The sequence below is a fragment of the Mauremys reevesii genome, linkage group 10 (assembly GCF_016161935.1).
Source record: "Mauremys reevesii isolate NIE-2019 linkage group 10, ASM1616193v1, whole genome shotgun sequence".
Lineage (NCBI taxonomy): Eukaryota > Metazoa > Chordata > Testudines > Geoemydidae > Mauremys > Mauremys reevesii.
Window position 1 is genome coordinate 25,098,507 of NC_052632.1, and position 20,856 is coordinate 25,119,362.

General features: G+C 37.5%; 1 protein-coding gene across 19 annotated transcripts in view; it reads right to left on the bottom strand.

The window, feature by feature from the left end:
- The window catches only part of ZNF280D (zinc finger protein 280D), a 140,368-nt gene that overhangs the window by 51,353 nt on the left and 68,159 nt on the right, over positions 1-20,856 (bottom strand). For 18 of the 19 annotated variants that reach the window (XR_005585326.1, XR_005585325.1, XR_005585324.1 and 15 more), the window contains 12 exons: positions 20,682-20,849; positions 18,887-18,996; positions 17,072-17,301; positions 12,392-12,549; positions 11,761-11,861; positions 11,506-11,652; positions 10,659-10,793; positions 9,025-9,278; positions 7,587-7,727; positions 5,308-5,370; positions 4,511-4,629; positions 1,729-1,765 (listed from right to left, as the gene is read on the bottom strand). Coding sequence is in view for 14 of the 19 variants with exons in the window: in XM_039490753.1 (XP_039346687.1) it covers positions 1,729-1,765; positions 4,511-4,629; positions 5,308-5,370; positions 7,587-7,727; positions 9,025-9,278; positions 10,659-10,793; positions 11,506-11,652; positions 11,761-11,861; positions 12,392-12,549; positions 17,072-17,301; positions 18,887-18,996; positions 20,682-20,849 (1,663 nt within the window). In the remaining 5 variants the exon portion in view is untranslated. The remainder of the gene's footprint in view (positions 1-1,728; positions 1,766-4,510; positions 4,630-5,307; positions 5,371-7,586; positions 7,728-9,024; positions 9,279-10,658; positions 10,794-11,505; positions 11,653-11,760; positions 11,862-12,391; positions 12,550-17,071; positions 17,302-18,886; positions 18,997-20,681; positions 20,850-20,856) is intronic. The other variant, XM_039490751.1, reaches the window with a different exon arrangement.

Here is a 20,856-nt window from a genome sequence, read left to right on the forward strand (position 1 = left end):
TGAAGATTAACAGTGGTTGAAGAATAAAAAAGAAACTTTCAGTTATGAAGCAGCAAAGAATGGCCACTAATTCTAAAAAGAAAATTCTTCAAATGAAGCCTAGTCATAAGATTCTATTGAGTTTTAACTATATGGGAAATTTGACGAGTCTGTTTTATTCGTTAAGATCACCGGGCATTACAAAAAAGGTTTTGCCAGGGGGTGCAAAATTTCGTAAAGGTCCCATTTTAAAATTAATTTAACTCAAACTAATTAATGGATTTATTTGTAAATCCTCAGAACCTTCTTTACTCAAGAAGTGGTGTAATTTGGGGAAGGATGTGCTGTAATTTTCATACATAACTGAAAGAGTGAATCCCTGCTTTCAGTGCAAAACTTAATCTTAACTATATTATCTCTACAACATACTATAGATACTGAAATACACTTCTCTAATTGCAAAAAAAGTACACACACACACACAGGAAATATATGCTATAACTGAATTTTAGCTTTGTTTTGTATTTGAAAACCTACAAAAAATGTATTTATTGTGATTATCTCCAGAAACAGGGTATGAGCATCATACCCTACCAGAGCATGGGGATTTTTTTTTTTTAATTTACAAATGTAGACAGCCTCTTGTATACCAAATTACACTCAAACAAAGCCAGCCTCTTTGATCAAAAAAGTGTCATGTCTCACACACACTGGTTCTGCAGACTAATGTCTACACTACTCAATGTGTCCAACTATTGGCCAGCTTCCAGAAGGCTGGCGATAATATTATTAGTATTATAGGAGCTTTTGTGATGGCGCTGTTAAACAATAATAGAATAACAACAGAATAATAATAGAACAATAATAGAATACCATGTAAGTTCAACTTTCATGATAAAGAGATTGCACTACAATAGTTGTATGAGGTGAATTAAAAAATACTCTTTCTTTTATCATTTTTACAGTGCAAATATTTGTAATAAAAATAATATAAAGTGAGCACTGTACACTTTGTTTTCTGTGTTGTAATAGAAATCAATAAATTTGAAAATGTAGAAAAAAACATCAAAAAATATTTAATAAATTCCAATTGGTATTCTATTGTTTAACAGTGAGATTAATCATGATTAAATTTTGTAATTGTGATTAGTTTTTTGAGTTAATTGTGTGAGTTAACTGCGATTAATCAACAACCCTAAAAAAAAGTAATTTTTTTTTTGCACATCTAAGAAAATCAGTGACAAAAGCACACACCGTTATCGTATATATTACCTCCGGTTCATTCTAAATGTCATAACTAAATCCTCATTTGTTTAGTTCAGATAAAACCACAATATTCACTGTAAGCCAACAAAGAACATTATGGATTCATTAAGCAGTGTTAATATTAGAAATGGGTTTAAGCAGTGTTCAGATTCAGATTAGTTCAGGCTTCAGTTCAGGATTGATCAGTGCCAAAATCTCTCAGATAATCTAACAAACAATTTTTGCAAAATTGGACAAAAATCTTGAAAGCAGTATTCATTAGAGATTTTGTCTAAGGCCAAACCATATCTGGATAATAGGTCCTCTCCAGTTAGGATACAACCCAGAACGAAAACTATGCAGACAAGCAGAGAGCTAGGAATATTTATCCAAGCACCTCAAATACACGAAGGAGCTCATATTCATTGTGCAACTTTTGACCATATCTAGTTAATACAAATTAAGTTAACTATATTTTAGAGGTTAACAAAAATAAAAACTTACTCAGAAATGTGTTCAGCAGCTGGGCAACCTAGGGAAACTGGAATTAAAAATAAAGGATTAAGTCTATATTAAAAAATACACCTTGATCATCATGAAAGATCATCCATTTCATCTTTACCCATAACAATTTCACATTCAACAACAACACTTTGCCGAAGCCATGGGTACTAGAGTAGCTCCCCAATATTACAACCTCTTCATGGGCCATCTTGAAGAAGAATTTCTGGACAAATGTACCTCAAAACTAATGATATACTTGAAATATATCAATGATATTTTCATCCTCTGGACAGATGACCTAAACTCCCTCACTGATTTCCACCACAATTTTAATAACCCCCATCCATCCACTAAACTCTCTCTAAAACACTTCCACACTAGCGTCAACTTCCTGGATACCATGATCGGCTTCAACATTGGAACCCTACAGACAATTTATTAAAAAAACAAACCTGGATCACACCTACTTTCATAGATCCAGTAACCACCTCAAACACACCAAGATATCAGTTATTGACAGCCAGGCACTCAAATACCACAGAATACGATAGAAAAAAGTCTGGGATATACACCTTAACACACTTAAAAACAGCTTCACCAAACAAGGACACACCACCAGAGAAGTAGATTGCATCATGGAATGGGCCATCCAAATGCCCCAAGAGAACCTGCTTCAACACAGAAATACCCACACCCACCCCTCCCGACTGCACACACCTAGTTGTCACCTACCACCCTCCCTGGAACCCATTATGGGGTATTATCAAACAATTACAACCCATATTCGATGGGGACGACGTCCTGGAAGAAATCTTCCTGAACTCCCTCATCTGACCTTCAAACAACTCCCCCCAACCTCTCCAAGCTCATCATCAGAAGCAAGCTCCCCACAGACCAGGCCATACCAACTCCAAGCAGCACCAGACCCTGCCAGCGTAACAGATGCAAAATCTGTAAACATATCCCCATTGCTAGGATGATCAACACTTCCCACAACACACCTTTTCAGATCCAGGGGTCCTACACATGCCTATCACAACATGCGGCATACCTCATCCAGTGCACTAAATGCCCAACAATAACTATGTGAGTGAAAGCAGACAATCACTACATTCTTGAGTGAACTCACTCAGAAAAATGGTAAGACAAAAACACCATATCACTTGTGAGTAAACACTTTTCACAAAATTATCTCTTTGTGGATAAGAATTGAGGTTAGCTATAAAGTACTCCTGGGGGAATTCTGCACCACTGCACATGCTCAGAATTTATGTCCCCTGCAGATTTCTTTGCTTTCCCACAGAAAAATGACTTTCTGACAGGGAAGCATGTGATCCTCCCCAGTATTACGTTTTGGGTACCCAGGGCAGCCAGCAGAGAAGTAAATCACTGCGGGTCAGAAGGCAGGACTGCGGAAGACCTGGCTAGTGGCTCCTCCGTGCGTCAGGCTCTGCTGCTAGTCCTGGCTGGGCTGGGGAGGACGGGACTTCCTCTTCCCTTGCACAGCATCCGTGGCTGGGTCAGACCCACCCCCAGATTTCGCCCCTGGCTGAAGGAAGCTCTGATAACTCCCACCCCCATCCCCCACTTCCTGCACCCATCACTCCTCAGCTGCAGGGGGAGGGATTCCTGTACAGGGAGCTGCTCCCCCATCCGCCCAACCCCTGTGCATCCAGACCCACTCAAACCCAGACCCTCCCACCGAGCCTCACCCCCCTGCACTCAGAAGCCCCCCGCCTGATGAGCCCCACTGCCCCTGCACCTGGACCACCCCACCGAGCCCCAACTGGACCCCCCACGCCCAGACCCCACCCCCCCGCTGAGCCCCAACCACCTTCACCTGGACCCCCTGCAGAGTCTCATTACCGTTGTATCCAGAACCCCCCCAAGAAGCCCCTGTGCATCCAGATCCCCGCTGCACCTGGATCCCCCACTGAGCTGCCCACACCCAGATTGCCCCACACAGAACCCTCTCGATCCACACTTGGATCCTGCTTTGCTGAGTCTGACTGCCCACATCTGCTGCACCTAGCACAGAGGGAAGGGCCTTGGGGTGTTTCTGGGGCAGGCCCGGTCAGGGTTGGGTGCAGCCTCACTGCTGAGTCCGTGTCCCGGGGGGAGCTGCACCATGATCTCCCACCTCTGTGCAGCCAGTGGCCTGTACTCCCCAATGCCATGCTGGAGCCTCCACATTTATTTGAAAAATAAAATGTGCAGAATTTTGCAGAATTTTAAAATACTGTATGCAGAATTTTTATTTTTTTTGCACAAAATGCCCTCAGGAGTAACAAAGGAAACTTGCACAACACCTTCAAAAGATGAGCCTTGGAGCTTAAATTAATAACTTTGCAAAACACTAAAAATCATGGATTGAAGAAAGGCACTGGCTTTATGGCTTATTACAACAATCTATAACCCACTAACCATACCCTCATTCCCCTCCATTACTGGAAAGGTGTTAATGGACCACTTCACCTTTAACAACACATATTTCAAGGGACTAACTACTTACGCTAAACAATCTGTTCCACCTTGTATTTAGCTGTGACACTCAGAATACATTTCAAAGACCTGAAGAACTGCTACATGTAAGCTTGAATGCTTGTCAATGTTACCAACAGAAGTTGGTCCAATAAAAGATATTACTTCACCCAACTTATCATGAAAGATTAGCATTCATTTTGGGATGTAACTGTACAAGAACCACCAATAATGTGGTAGACTAAAATACTATATTATTAACAGTCAATATATAAAAATAAAATATACTACATGTACTTACCATTCTCTATAATAACTTGACAAGTATGAGTATGTCTTTCACTCAAATGTGTGGCCATCTTATCTAAGCCAGAAACATCAGTTAGGAAATCACAATTAAGACACACTACAGTAACATCCCTAAAAAGGGGAAAAAAAAGAAAAGAAAAAAAAAAGGTAAAAAGAGTGAGTAGTACAAGGCTATGAAAGATTTTCTTCTACTTGTGGCATATAAAGTTTGAGACTATGTGACGATCCAATGAAAATACAATGAACATGTATGTAATGTTTATGTAAATCATCATCATCTTTTTGTGCATTTAAGTATTTATTATTTGGGTAATTAATTAAGGTAGCATGTAGGAGCCCTAGCCATATACCAGGACCCCACTGTGCTCAGCACTGTACAAACATAATAAAAAGAAAGTCAAAGAAGTATTACCCATTATTAGCACTTTTATTTGAGAATTCCAAGCATTATAGATAGCAGGTGCGTGAGAGGAAGTTCTTCTTTTGAAAATTTGGCAGAGATGGGGAATAAGGGTGGAAGAGACATGTGGACAGTTGCTTTATGTATTTGCAGTTACTTTAAACATTATTAGTTCTCCCACAAGCAGCTTCACTTCCCCTGCATAAACATTTTCACTTCCATGCTACTTCCAACTTGTAGCAACCCACAAGATCAAGAGTTCCAAAGTTTGAACCTCAAATACAGGCCTTATATATAATAATATCAACTAAGCGACTAGACAGGTATAAGAGTATATATTAAAAAAAGAATGTAACAAAGAATAATTTGCAACTGAAAATAAGAGTTACCTCAGTTCTTCTGAATGCTTCTTATAGATCCAAAATCTTTTACTTGGACGAGCACTATGAAAACTACAGAGAAGAAAATATAATTTAAACTATTTTTCTATATAGAGGGCAAGTCTTTTTGAGTGTAGTATTCCACATAACTACACTGTAAATGGTACTGCAAGTTGCCTGTTGCAAGACATGAAAATAAAGGCCTTTTATTGTCTGTCCACGTACTGTTCTAAGGTAGTAAATTTGGTACATAAAGAGTTTACAGGTTCATGCATCTCATTCCCTGTTCAAAATATTGAAATACGACACCAACATCTTTAAAACATCACTAGCTGTTACATATTTTCAGGATTAGACTACCAGTTAAATAAGTATGTCTTTATCCTTTTCAAGGTATCCCGTTTAGTAAACTTTTAAGTACTTTCTGAGGAATGTAATTTTTGGACAAAAAACCATTTCAGTCATGATTAGCTGAAGTACTATGAAGTTTAATTTTCAGGATACAATCACTTACTATCATAATATGGCAATAGCATAGCACTGTCTTTGAATAACTAGTTTGAATGTTTGTGTTTGTACATAAACAAGTAGTAAGTCATTTGTGAAAATAGATATAACAGCCTGAGAATATATTCTCGACTTCTAAAGTTTTAACTATTATTTTGATGTTTTACAGTAATTACAATAAGCTATATATTTGTTCTCAGTATCAGTATTTCAGTTTGCTCTGGCTCCACTATGGTTCGGAAACAAGGCATCATTTATGGACTATACTCAATAGGTTTAAACAACAGCTTAATAAATGTGTATGTATGAGATCCGTCTTAATATATAAGACAAACTAAAGCCACAAGATAGCTATACAGCTGCTGGTTGCTAGCACAGAAGGTTCTCCTATTAACTAACTAGAAACCAGCAAGTTTGTAACATGATACATCACTTCACCCAAAAACTCAAATGGACAGTGACACCACAACATGTCTGTGTGTGTATGTAGGCACAGGCATGTCTACATACATACACACAAAATGCTAAGATTGCGAAGTCAAGCACTCAGTTAGAAAATGCCAGAATTTAAAGTTGCCTAGGCAAGCGTAACTCATTCTGATTGTGCGTATGCATTATATAGCCCTTAATTATATATATGATCACATTTTTTTCCACAGGACCCCTGCCTCATTCAGTGCACGGAATGAACAGTGCTCATTTAATGAGCAGCTATTCGACATTTTGATTTACCCTCATTGTATGTGAGGTCCCATCAGGGCCGCCGGAGGCTGGGGGGGGGGGGGGGGGAGTGGGCCAATTTGCCCCAGGCCCCGGAGGGGTCCCCATGAGAGTTTTTCGGGGCCCCTGGAGCAGGGTCCTTCACTCGCTCTGGAGGCCCCGGAAAACCTCTCGCAGGGTCCGGGCCCCTGGAGCTTCTTCCGCTCCAGGTCTTTGGCAGTGGTGGGTCCCTGGGTGGCCCTGGGTCCCATGCCTTATTTACTGCACCACTATTCAAACACTGCACTAAACACAGAATTATTAATTTTCTCATGGGCTTTTCTATCACAATCATCACTGTAGCATCTGACTGTTTCACAAACATCAATGAATTTATCTTCACATTACCCCTGTGAGATAAGGCAGTATTATTTTACAGATGCAGAACTGAGGCACAGAGAGAATAGGGTCAAAAAAGTATCGACTAATTTTGGGTGGCCAATTTTAGACACCTACGGCATGATTTTTCAGAGAACGTCTCATTATATAGCACTGTGTATGTTTAAAGCACAGATCCCATAGACTTCAGTTGTAGCTGTGACTGAACTGCACTTCTACAATTCAAACACTAGGGTCTCGAGGTGGGTGGCTAGAAAATGAGGAACAAATGATTACTGATCACCTCTGAAAACTTTGGTTTAAGTTACTTGCCCAGCCTTACATAAGAATTCTGTGGCAGAGACAGAGGCAGGGATAGAACCCAGTTCTCCAGGGTGTCATTTCACTGCCTCAACCACAAAACCATTTTTTCTCTTCCTGCAATACCATGCCTTGCTCTATACACAGGGTCCTGCTTATAGTCTGAGGGTTTTTTTTTATAGCAAGTACCAGTGCAGTGGATTTAGCCACACATCTGTCATTAACATTGCTTTGAAAATCTAAGCCTATAGTTTTCCTCAGACCTATGAAACAAATACAAGATACAGCTCACAGAAACAGTTAACATAAATTATATATACGTTAAAGAAAAAATATTTTATAATATCCATGACTTTAATTATCAAAATTTGAAGAGTGCTCACCTCATCATATGATTCACATAGGCTTTGCTACAGCTAGTATTGTATCTGCATAAGCTGCAATGGACATATGCCGGAAAGTGACTTGCGAAATCTTTTATTTCTGAGTAACATTCAATGCATTTATGAACTCCCAAACGATACCTAATAGTAATACAAATGAACCAAATATTGTTAGTGTTAATACATTAAGGGGACATACTTAATATATTTAAAAGATCTTATTTTAAAGCCTCAACAGCATTGGTTTGACTAGTAAAATGAGGGTCTTTTTAACAATGTGTTGACTGACTAATGATTTTAAACACCATTTAGTAGCTAGCATAGACAGTTTAACACCTTTAAAAAATGTTAGCTGGTCATGGTAGAGCCTATATACAAAGTACTGTTTAAATTCATATTAGCTCATACTTCTTAAAAACACTCAAGAAATTTTTTTCCCCTCTAATTACAGTGTCATTCCAATCTTAAAACTTACTCAAAGCTTATCTGCAAAGGACTTTTAAGTAAGTTATTTGCCTGCTTTTTGCTTCTCTTTAAAAAAAGATTGGGGTTCTCCTCTGAGATGTCTTCCCAACCCATCCACCCCCAAAATACCCCACAAACTTTGCAGAAAAATTAAATGAATAAAGTTAAGTCTGGTCCTCCCTCATTTTGTTGGAGGCCCAGTTGGATGTCCTGAAGCATATTTATTGTGAGGTTTAGTACCTCAACTGAAGAAGCAGGATTGTTAATCTTTAACAAAGACATTCTGTATCCAAAATGTTATTCATTGAACTTAAATAGCTATTAAAAAAAGTTTTATACAATCAAACTAAAGATCCTCTCTCTTCTCAATAGCTTAGCTTTCAATCTCTTGACTCTTCTGGAACAATTTCATTACATCTCCAGTCACCAGAGTGCCATCTAGGACAGACAAGACCTGAATTCCTAATTTTAAAAATAAACAGGAAAAACAAACAAACAAAACCTTAAAAACCCTACAAACAAAATGATTTCTTTGTAACCTCATAAAGAAGCTAAAAGGAACACAAGCATAGCTGTATTTCCCTTTGCAGGTCATCTTAGTAGACTCTACCTAGAGACTCAGTATTTCAACAAAACATGATTTTGTACAGTGACTCAGTGAAAAGTCTAAATTTTGTAGGAAATTAGTACTTTTCACATTATCTGTCCTGCTCGTCCATTGCCAGGAAGTCTGTTGCTAACAAAACAACAAATCACATGGGGAAGAATAAAGATAAAAATAATATCAAGATATTGGTACGCAAATATCAAGATACTAGCGTCTTTCTTATGAACCTGCTCTTCCTGCCAAACTCAACCATGTCGCAAATCTCCTGTGTTCCAATAAGCTTTATTTTCATGAACTGATCTTTAACTACTTTTTGTAAGTATGTTCAAAATATACTTTAGAACAGTATTAACTGAAAGATTTTACCTTAGATTATGCAATGCTGTATTGGCAACTTTTTTTTTTTTTTTGCTGCTGCTGCTGCTGCTGCTAGTAAATGTGTTTTGCTTCTTCTGTATAGTTGATGATTTTACTTTTGATTTATTTGTATTAGATTTGTTGTGATTTTTAGTGTTTGTATTTTTAGTTTTGGGAGATAACTGAAATGTGGAGGTGCTTGTGCTAAAAGATGTGGCAGATGTTCCAGATTGAAGAGGTCCAACAGAAGCTCGAATAGTAACCTAGGAACATGAAATAATATGGGCAGTTTATTTTTATAACACTGTAAAAATTAATGACACCAATTAGAGAGTTATATTTAAATTTTTGAAACACCTATTTCTATAACATAGGCAATGCTTTCATTTGCCTTGTATACTTTGTTCATATCCCTGTTGTATAAAACAAATAAAGCAGTTTACTGTCAAGAAAATTTTGCTAAACATGGAACAAATATATAGAATCCTATTCAATAAGACATATGTTGAAAAATATGACTTTCAACTGACACAGAACAGAAGCTATACCCCAAATAGTTTACTGATTTTCAGCAAAAAAGGGGGCATCCAATAGGTAACAGCAGAAAATTCTAAAGTAAGCAAGCAGAACGTCTACTACTTAAGTCTTAAACCCATGAAATCTTTGGATAATTGAATGCGTTATCACAGAAGACTGAAGTCTGACCTGCGGGTTTACTGGGGAAAAAAAAGTACTTCATAATTTGCAAAGCAACTATCACAATTATGAGTTCTCCTACAGGGACTCAAATGACAGTGTGGTCAAGCTGGTCAGTTTCCAACAGACCAGCTACTTCACAGACCTGCCAAGTCCACGGGTTTTCCTCATAGGACTATGGATCTCAAACCCTCTTATCAGTCTGTACGAAAAAACCCTAATTTACAGGGAAATCTTGTGCTGATTGACTACTTGTCACTCATTCTATTTTTTCCTTGAGGAAAGGCAACCAGATGAGATAATGATCCACACGCTGATGAATAGCAAGGTTCCCTCAGCACATATAGCAAGAAGAGCTCTCTTCATCTCCCTTCAAACATGGGTCTGGAAAACTCTTATAGATCTCTGTGCTCAGGAAAGAGTTCTAACTAGGGAGCAGCAACTTTTGCGCCCTTGCTGGCTGCTGCTCTTCCCCAATATGGCCCCATAAATTGAGAAAGGGTCAAATATTCTCAACCACTGATCACATCCTCTCTATAGCCAATATGCTGAAGCCCTCACTTTTCTCCAAGAAAGTGACGGGGGGGGGGGGGGGGGGGGTGGGAAAACCAGGCCCCACAGCTCAGGAAAGCAGCAGGACAGACTTCTTCTAAAAAGTGGGAGTGGGGCTCTTATCAATTGTGTGTGTTGGGGTGCACAGACATGTGCAGGGAAAGCACAGTCCTGTATAAATTATGAAGATGGGAGGCAGAATTAAATAATCCGCTTTGAGGGATGGTGTAAAATTGATGGCTTTGAGTAGGGAAGATTCCTTCCTTTCCCAACTCCTCAGTATCTCCCACCTAAAATCCAGTCCTCTCATCTCCTCCTCTCTAAGTAGGCTCTCTCCATTTCTCCAGTCAGGTAACTTTTTCTTTTTTTCTCTTTTATATGAAGTAAAAACTTACTTTAGTTCCAGGAGGCAATCCCTCTAATTGCTTAGGTTTCCTGAATGTCCGGTGATGCTGAGTCTTGTGATCCGTTTTTTCTTTGCATGTCAAAAATTGCAATCTGCACTTCGTACAACGGTATATTCCTTTTTTCTTTTAAAAATGGAAGACAATTTACAATAAGCAGGAATCTTCTAATCAACTGAAACTGCCATCCTAGCATGTCTCAAGCAATAATGACCTAAATCTTACTTTAACGAGTCACTCTTAATAATCCTAAAATCCATAATACTGCATAACAAACCAGAAAATGAACATGTGTACAGTGCTTTAAAATGCAAAGCAATACAAAAGCACGATGTATCAGTAGCATCTAGGTTACCAATTCAATGAAATTACAAATAAAAGATAACTATAATCCTACATCTGGTTCCACAAGAGTGAGTGTGTGTTTTGTCACTGATTTCAAGAGGATGTCAGTATGACATATCTAAGCAAAGAAATGACACATGTATTCTTTCATAGAATATGCAGAGGTTTTTTAATAGTTTTTTAATATTATTGCTAACACTAGTTACACAAAGAACTCCTCACACATCAATATACTGGGGACATCTCCCAATGGAATCCAATAGTTTACTTAAAAGAATTCAAAAGAAATGGCTGAAAGCTTTATACGATAAATATTTTCTCTTATTAGTATATTTACCTCCAGTATTTTAAAACATAACTCTTCTCAATGGTCACACAATCAATTACGCTATTTTTATGTGGGAAAATGTACATTAGCATATTACTAAGTTAAGTTTTGCTTTTTTGGTCACATTTCTATATCATGAAGAGACAAAAATTAATAGCTACTTACCTGATGCCTCATATAATGATGCATGTATGGTGCTCCAATTTTAATAACTTTGAGGCAAAATGGACAAAGCAAATGTTTTGTGTTTTCATGTACAGTTCTAAAATGGGTTTCTACATCTGAAAAAGCTGATGATCTGTAACTGCACACCTAGAAATAAAAATGTAATTTAACCTCATGAGCTCTTATGTTGACTTCTTTTCTGAAAATTTTCTAAGAAAAAAAATAGGTATTTTAATACTGAATACTCTGAGGTACCTGGCAAACATATGGCATTTCACCTGGCTTATGATTGTCCTTCATATGTTGCAAAAGAACTTGCTCTGTTTCAAAGGATAATTCACAGATTTTACAAATAGCTGAAAAAGAACAGAAAATAATCAAAATGTATTAATTGGAGTTTGGGGGAAGAAATAGCATATTGTGCGTGTGTAAACTGCTATGTACATATACATACATAAAATGAAATTGACACATATAGAAGTATTAAAGTAATAAAGATGAGACAAACTGCAGATTTATTTTGCTTCTGAAACTTGCTTCAAGAGTCTGCAGTCAGGATTTCCTGGTGTGATGCACTGTCTTTTAAAATACAAGAAATCTGGCAATGGAGAGCCCAATTCTATTAATTTTTGTTGTTGTTTTTAAACCCAGACTGAAACAATAATCTTTCAAACAATCTGAACAAAAGCTGGTAATTGAACATGGTAACTAAAAACTGATAAACTGGCTGATCAACTACTCTCTAACCTCAGTACTTATTCTCCCCTTTTAAAAAAAACAAGAATAAAAAACAATGGTTTCCTGCATCTTTATTTGCAAGTTACAAATCAGCAAATAGCTAAAATTGTAAGAACACAATGATTAAACACAAAGAGAACAAACTTACTAGATGATTCATAAGGGGTGTGTGTACTTTCAATGTGGCATTGCAGCTGGAAAGGTGTGGGAAACTGACGATAACAGTGCTGGCAGGTGGTGTGGCTTTCCCAACTTTCACTGCTCTGCTTCTCAAGCTCTAAGTGGTGTTTCATGTGGTTCATAAACCTATTAAAGATAGAGAACAGGTGCATAAGCTAAGTTTAAACAAAAAAACATACTTGACAAATTTGACATGAAGTATGTAAAGTGGAAAACACTGTTGAATAGGAGCACTTTTCAAGTGAATTGTAACAAGACTTATGGTTCTTATGATTTCTAAATTGTCAAAAAATTCATAAATGGAAGATACAAATAAAAAAACCAAACCTCTCAACAGATTAACCGAAAGATATCCTGAATGTAAAATTAAAAATGCACTATCATCTCAAATATACTCTTCACTATAGGGAGTCTATAGTATTATGTCATGTTTGCTTATAGTCATGCCAGACTATGTCAGAGGGACAAGGTGGGTGAGGTAATACCTTTTATTGGACCAACTTCCGTTGGTGAGAGAAACATACTCTCAAGCTGACAAAGAGCTCTTCTTCAGGTCACAGTCAGGCCCCCATACCTGAAGGAGATCTGAAGAAGAGCTCTTTGTAAGCTTGAAAGTATGTTTCTCTCATCAAGAGAAGTTGGTGCAATAAAAGATATTACCTCACCCACCTTGTCTCTCTAATATCTTGGTACCAATACAACAACAACACTGCATATAACGATATGTAGGATGCTTTCCAAATTTCAAGAAAGGACAGTCCCTGCTACAAAGAGCTTATAATCTAATGAAGAGAAACAAATAAAACAAAATAAACAATCTTTACACAAGTCAACTCAATTCACTCCAAGCAGCATAGCAGAAGTGGGTTTTAAAGAGTGATTGAAACAAGGACAGGGCAGAGGCCCTGCAAAGGAGCACAGGGAGACTATATCTTATATAAGGGATTCCCTCCACACAGGTATATTGTAGGAGTCATGTCCCTGAGTATGCTGTCATGTAACCTTGTGGAGTAATAGGGGGGCTATGTGCATGCCCCTCAAAGCCCACATTCCACAAACCAAAAAGTAAAAGTCACTGAACATAACCATCCCATCCCCTTGAATTCCTTTCTACTTTCAGGAGCTTTATTTAGAGATCAGCTTTAAAGTACAGGGAGGAGGGTTGGCATGTTATTGTTTATACATACAGTAGAATCTCAGAGTTATGAACACCAGAGTTATGAACTGACCAGTCAATCACACACTTCATTTGGAACCAGAAGTACACAATCAGGCAGCAGCAGACACCCCTCTTTCCCCCGCAAAAAGCAAATACAGTACAGCACTGTGTTAAACATAAACTACTAAAAAAAGGAGGAGAGCAGCATTTTTCTTCTGCATAGTAAAGTTTAAAAGCTGTATTAAGTCAATGTTCAGAGTTAGGAACAATCTGCATTCCTGAGCTGTTCGTAACTCTGAGGTTCTACTGTGCCCCCTTTTTCTTCTTTCATGGGCCTTCACAAAACTCTACTGTAGGAGACTTGCTACACGAGGAATACTGAGGAGACCAGCTAGTCACTGAGGGTGAAGTGTGCAAAAACTAGGAGAGTGGTAAATAATGACAAGAACAGGTCAGTTCTACAGAGTGAGCTAGATCACTTCGTAAGATGGTCTCACTTGAACAATCTGTGTTTTAATACAGCCAAATGCAAGGTCACATCTATAAACAAAAAAATGTAGGTCACACTAAGGCCTGGTCTACACTACGCGTTTATACCGAATTTAGCGTTAAACCGAATTAACCATGCACCCGTCCACAAACGAAGCCCTTAATATCGATATAAAGGGCTCTTAATACCAATCTCTGTAATCCTTCCCGACGAGAGGAGTAGCGCTGAAATCGGTATTGCCATGTCGGATTAGGGTTAGTGTGGCTGCAATTTGACGGTATTGGCCTCCGGGCGCTATCCCACAGTGCAACGCTCCGGAAATCGATGCTAGCCTCGGTACATGGACGCACACTGCCGAATTAATGTGCTTAGTGTGGCCACGTGCACTCGACTTTATACAATCTGTTTTAAAAAACGGTTTCTGTAAAATCGGAATAGCCCTGTAGTGTAGACATACCCTTACACATAGGGGGACTGTATTTTGGAATGCCTGTCTCTGAAAAATCATCATGATGCATAACCAATTGAACATGACCTCCCAGTGTGATGTGGTTGTTAAGACCGCTAACAAGATCCTTGGATTTATAAGCAGGGGAATATTGAGTAGAAATAGGTAGGTGATATTACTACTGGATAATACTTGCATGAGCCCATTACTAAAATACTGTGTCTAGCTCTGGTCCACACTTGAAAATGGATGTTGACAAGATGGAAAGGGCTCAGAAAAGAGCTACATGAACGATTCAAGGTCTGGAAAATCTGTATTAGAGTAAAAGATTAAAGAAGATCAGTCTATGTAGTTTATCCAAGAAAAGGTTAAGAGATGACTTGATTATAGTCTATAACAACATACAAGGGGAGAAGATTTCTACAGTGCTCTTTAATCTAGCAGATAAAGGCATAACAAGATCCTATGGCTGGAAACATAAGATAGATAAATTCTGATTAGATTGTAAAATGCAAATTACAGCGAGAATTGTTAACCATTGGAAAAGCTTGCCTATGGATGTGGCAGACCCACACGTTTGATGATGGCACCAGCATGCTCTGAAACAGAGATTCCCTTCATACCAACGGCTCATCCACAAAGTGGTGAGGGGAAATTTCTCAGGCACCAATCCAACAGATCCTACAGAAGAGTAGCTGGGGTACAACATTAATGTCATCTGACATCATGTCCACCAGAGTCTACAGAAGGTGAAGGTTTCTGGTGCTTTAGCTATGCAACTTCAGGAAATTAGCTGCATTTTTGACCAACTAGAAAGTCAATGTCAAGGCAGCACTCTTTAGACCTGTACAACAGTAATACAAATAACAAGAAGGCTTGATTGTGGTTTAGGCACTATGGTTACATAAATCAATTATTAAAACAGAAAAATGTAATAAGGAATAACGAAGGGTTACAGGACAGAGTCAACAAAAGAATATTGGCAACTTCTGACTTTAACATGAATCAAGAGATAATAAGGAGAGTAGCAGTCAGCAACAGAGTGAGTCGACAGTGACAGGATACTTCCTTGACTGATCAGAATGATGACTAGGAAGAGTCTAGAGAGGCCTGAATACTGGTGATTGGAGGGCACAGCTACCACTACCTCTGAGGACCAAGTAACTTTGAGAGCTAAGGGAATGTTAGACTGTTTCATGATAGAAGCACAAGCCCCAAGAAGAGGAATCCATTAGCTAGTGTATCTTTGTAAGAGACCCAATATGTTCACTTAAAAGAAAATAATCTACTAAAATATTTTGTCACCAATTAAGTTTATTGGTAAGTCAAATACTGTAAATCAACTAAACAAAGTATTAAATATTGTAAACTAACAATATCTTTTTAAAATGAAAATATTCTTATATGTAATACTACTTATAGACTATTTCCAAGATGAGCTAAAAGAGGCTCTTATTTTTATAGTAAAACTATTATGCACAGAAAAAAAACAAACAACTTTCTTCAACCCACATCAAATACTGTTTACAGTTTTTAAAGATAAATGAAAGGAAGGAAATGCCATAGCCAACAGCAACTATCAAATCATGAGAGCAAACCCTTTGAAGGTCTGACAGCATACAATATTTTCCAGCTGCTTAAAAGATAAATTACTAGTAGTTTTATTTGTGAGTTAGCTTTTAAGTGTGTGTAATAGCAATTTTAATGCCTGCATTTATAAGAACCTTTTGTTTTATTTAACAATATGGGTTTAATGTTATCACAAGCCTGTTCATTTTAAACTTGCAGACTATGCCCTTTGAAGGCCCAGTCCATTTTTCAGTTTTACATTTTGCTACATCAGCTTCCCTTACAGGCGTCTTATGAAAAAGAACTACGACCTTAGCTGCCAAAGCAATTGTGATACAAACTTGCCTACCTATTGAAACAGCTTATGAAAGCTTTTTGTTGCATTTGAAAGTAAAGTTATTCCATCAAAAGAACAGTTTTTATACTGGTTACATCACTACCAATTACTCATCGTGGACCCCTAAAGGGAATTATACTGAAATCTACTGTTAATGTCATCAATCTGGATGGCAAATTGTAAAAAGGTAATGTGTTGCTCTTACAACTTCCATACTACCACAACCAGACTCATTAAAGCATACAATACTCTTTATCTTGGAAGTATTAAAATTAGCCATTCTAATTTGTACAAAATTTAAGTTCCAAACATACACATGTAGTGAAAAATGAATTACGTTTTACTTTACACTGAAGTAACTTTATAGCAGTGTTTCCCAAACCTGGGACGCCGCTTGTGTAGGGAAAGCCCCTGACGGGCCGGGCCGGTTTGTTTACCTGCCCCGTCCGCAGGTCCAGCCGATCGCAGCCCCCACTGGCCGCAGTTTGCTGCTCCAGCCCAATGGGAGCTGCTGGAAGTGGCGCGGGCCGAGGGACATACTGGCATCTTTACATTCCAGATACAATTGTGACTACAGGACTTTGAATTTTGTTTTTGTTACTAATGTGTAGTATCTAGCAGTTATAGAAGTGAATGTTTAGATACCTTATGTTATTTTTAAGAACTTTCAAACAGCTGAAGCACTTAAAAGTTGTATGAGTCTTCTGTTCCTGTTGTACCCGCTGGACATCACCTTCATGCTTTCCATAATAAAAGTCATTAACTAACATGATCAATTTTCCTTTCTCAGATTCAGCAGTCTTACTTGGTGTATTTGAACATTCTGTTTTGGACATTCCCAGAAAGAAGTTATTCACCATATCTGGACAACAATACTGAAAAAGAGACACAAGTCTAAGTTACCAAATTGCACTAAAAATGCTATCCTTGCTATACCTGCATTTCTATTTCCATTACTTTGGGACATGTTCTCACTTTGCTCTTACACCTATGTCTATTCTGGATGGTATCTGCTCTTGTGTTATTGCAAATACAAAAATACATAAGGATAGGATTTAGATAATTAAACACCAAGTATTTTAAAATACCGACAAAGGGTTTTTTCTTTTATGTTAATCTGACTACTATAAATCACAAGTCAGAATTACTACCTTGTTTTATATGTTGATTAAAAAATATTCTGAAATGTACAGCACAATTCAAATTTCTCCAATCTTCATTTTATTAATCAGAAAGCTATTCTCTCTCCTAACCTTAAATTTAAGCTGAGTAAAACAGCTGCTTTGTTAAACAAAATATTTGTAAGCATGAGTTTGTTGACAACTATAAGGAAAGCTGTATTTATTTTTTTTAAATTTGACTGTCTCTTAAAAATATCTGTATATATAAAACACCAATGTGCTGAATTGATTAGAGCAGATAATTGATAGTAATGACATCAAAGTTCTTTCCCAGCTTCATGAATGAATTTAGAATATGGAAAGTCATCTACCATCTACCATCCCTATCTAAAACAGAGATAATGTTTACATAGCTAACAGAAGTATTGCAAAACTTAATGTTTAGAAAGAACTTTTGAGTTCTTCAGATAGAAGGTGCTATATTGCTGTCTAACAGGAAACAAATTTGGAATGCTTCCGAGGACAACTTTTGCTAAACAACATGCTTTGCTGCATAGTACTAACTTCTCTGACCCCAGTTTGTGATAAGCTTATTTCCTGTTGTAGGTGAAATGACAGTCCTTGATACATTTATCCCACTAGGTTAACTGAAGATATATTTTATTCATAAAAATGTGTAAGTTAATAAAACCAACCAAACCCACTTTCTTCAACAGTATCTTTCAGCACTAAATTCTCCAAATGAAGTTAACTTTTCTCTAACAAAATGATCACGAATGGATCAAAATTGAAAAGGTGCAATTGAGTATCTATACATTTCTGAGAGGAGGAGAGGAAAAGAGTAATTTTCTCTCTTTTGTAAACAGCATCTTTTTTATTTTGCACTGTTCCTAGCCCATGAAGGGGGTCATATTTTGCCTGTACAAACAGTAATTCGTAGGCATTTAGGGTTCAATTCTTCAAGAGCCTGAACTCCTTTTGCATGGGAGTTGAGGATCATCAACACTATACATGAGGTGCTAAGACCCTCATAAAACTGGGCTACACATGCCTATGAGGTTTTTATTTACACATGACAAAGCAAGTGTGCACCTTTCAAAAGGACCAGGAACAATGAAAAAAAAGGTGAAAATTAATCTCATTTTACTAATTTCTTTTTCATTCTTCTTTGCTCATGGGTGTGAAAAACATTCAGCACCTCAGAGAATTGGGCCCATGGTGAAAATATGCACAGTGCAGAATATCTGTAACTTGTCATAAAAATGTGACCCCTGTTTTACAACTTTGCTTAATCCCAAAATGTTTATAATTACTTTTCACAAATACAAAAAACTTTTACCTTCATGTGATTTTTTAGAGGATCCATAAGATTGAAGTGAATATTGCATTTTGGACAAGCTCGTGGAAAAGGTGCTCCATTTTTAACATTGCTTGATGTAGTATTAGTACCTGTAAAAAGTGAAGTGTACATTAGGACTCCAAATTTACAGTCCATCACAAGAGTAATTATGACAAAAAGTTTTAGAAGTCCAGAAAAATACATGGTTTAAAATGAAATCTATTACAACTTAGGTGAAAGTGGTGGCTGTAATTAAAGATTGAATTCCAACTGCCATTATAATTACCCTTTCATTTTCAAATTCTTTTTGGTGACAACTTGCACACAATATTACTGTATGTCTAAAAATACTCCAAGAGTGGAAGAGATAACAAGAGATAGATGATCTACCTATTTAAAGTCCTTATGCAGTGCTACTGCAGTGATTTTAAGACAGCATTTAGAATTTTTGTTTTCATTTTGAGAGCATCAATTCTTGGAGGAATGTATATATTTTATACCGTGATCTCAACATCAACAGGACAGGATTTAGTCTGACCACTTCTGGAAAGGAGCTACATGACTTGGCGATTAGTGATGAGAGTATTGTTCTCTCTGCCAGGTAGTTGGAACCTAAGCCAATTCAGCTGCATCATTCGTGCTGATCTAAGATGTCTTTGAGGTTCATGGAGAATAAATAGGTATCTCAGGCACCTACACCCACATTCATGAGAGAATAGTGTTTTCTCTTATTAACATAAAAATTGTTTGCCACCTGCTAATCATTTAAATGTTGGAATAGCTCATCTTTAGTGAATATTGCTTAAATCTGGGCTTAAGCGCTCTTGGAGCTGCCAAAATCAGAGCCAGCTACCTCTGTAGATGAAGTCCTCTCTTTGGCATACAGTCCTATCTAGGTAAGCAGTTTAGACAAAAGGAGTAATAAACACAGGAGAGGGTTGGGGTTTTTTTTGTTTTTTTTAAAGAATAAATATGAACTATTTGAGGTCAACTGTAATCTGCCAGACTATCACCAAAGGTCAGAACAGTCAACACACCACCTTATAAGAAGAACTGGGCAATATTATTCATTTTTGGCCGGGGGGGGGGGGGTGAGGCAAAAAATTAAGAATTGGGTCAACTGAAACATTTCATAAACTCATGTAGGTTTTGCTGAATTGTTTTAATGAATATGCTAATCTAAAATAGCTAGAATTCCTCTCCTTTTGTAGGGAGGGGGAGGCCTATCAGAGCACAAAAAAAGAAGTTATTTTAAACTAAATCAAAACAAAATTGCTATAAAAGGATTTTTTCTTTGGGGAGGGGATTTCTGCAGTTGCAGGTCCAAACAGGAAATTCTGCACTCAGAGAATCCTTGCAATCTTGGTTATTAATCTTTGAAAAAGGTACTAATTTGCTATTCAGTTTTTTATATATAGATTCTAAGGTAATGTGATTTAACTCTGGGCCACTGAACTCTAAATATTCTTATCTTCACAACTACTGAACCAGTTAACTTTATTCTTGGCTTGCTTTATGGAGATCAATGAGACTCAAAACAACCACATCTGAAGACTAAATATACTGTAACATTTGTAAGGCTCCAGTGTGTATTATATAGAGTATAAAAAAATACCTCTTTATATAAGAAGAGAACATATTTTAAGGCATATGCACAAGGGGCAGGCAGAGCTGTGAGTTAACTCTGCCTTAACTTCTGAGTGTTGATCATTCAACTTTAACATTACATTAGTGCTAGCTTTTTCCATGGAACAGATACATGGATTTAACAGCTAGACCATTTAATCTACCCTACCTTTTGAAGAAACATTTTGTGATGGTGTTACTGTTGGAGATTTAACTGAAGGTGATACAGCTGAATTGCTTCCAGCACCAACCTCATTAGGCTTGGCCTTTTTTGGAGTAACACTGTTGACTTCCGAAGTAGCTGGACGCTTAGACACAAGACCACTCTCATTCAGACCTATAGC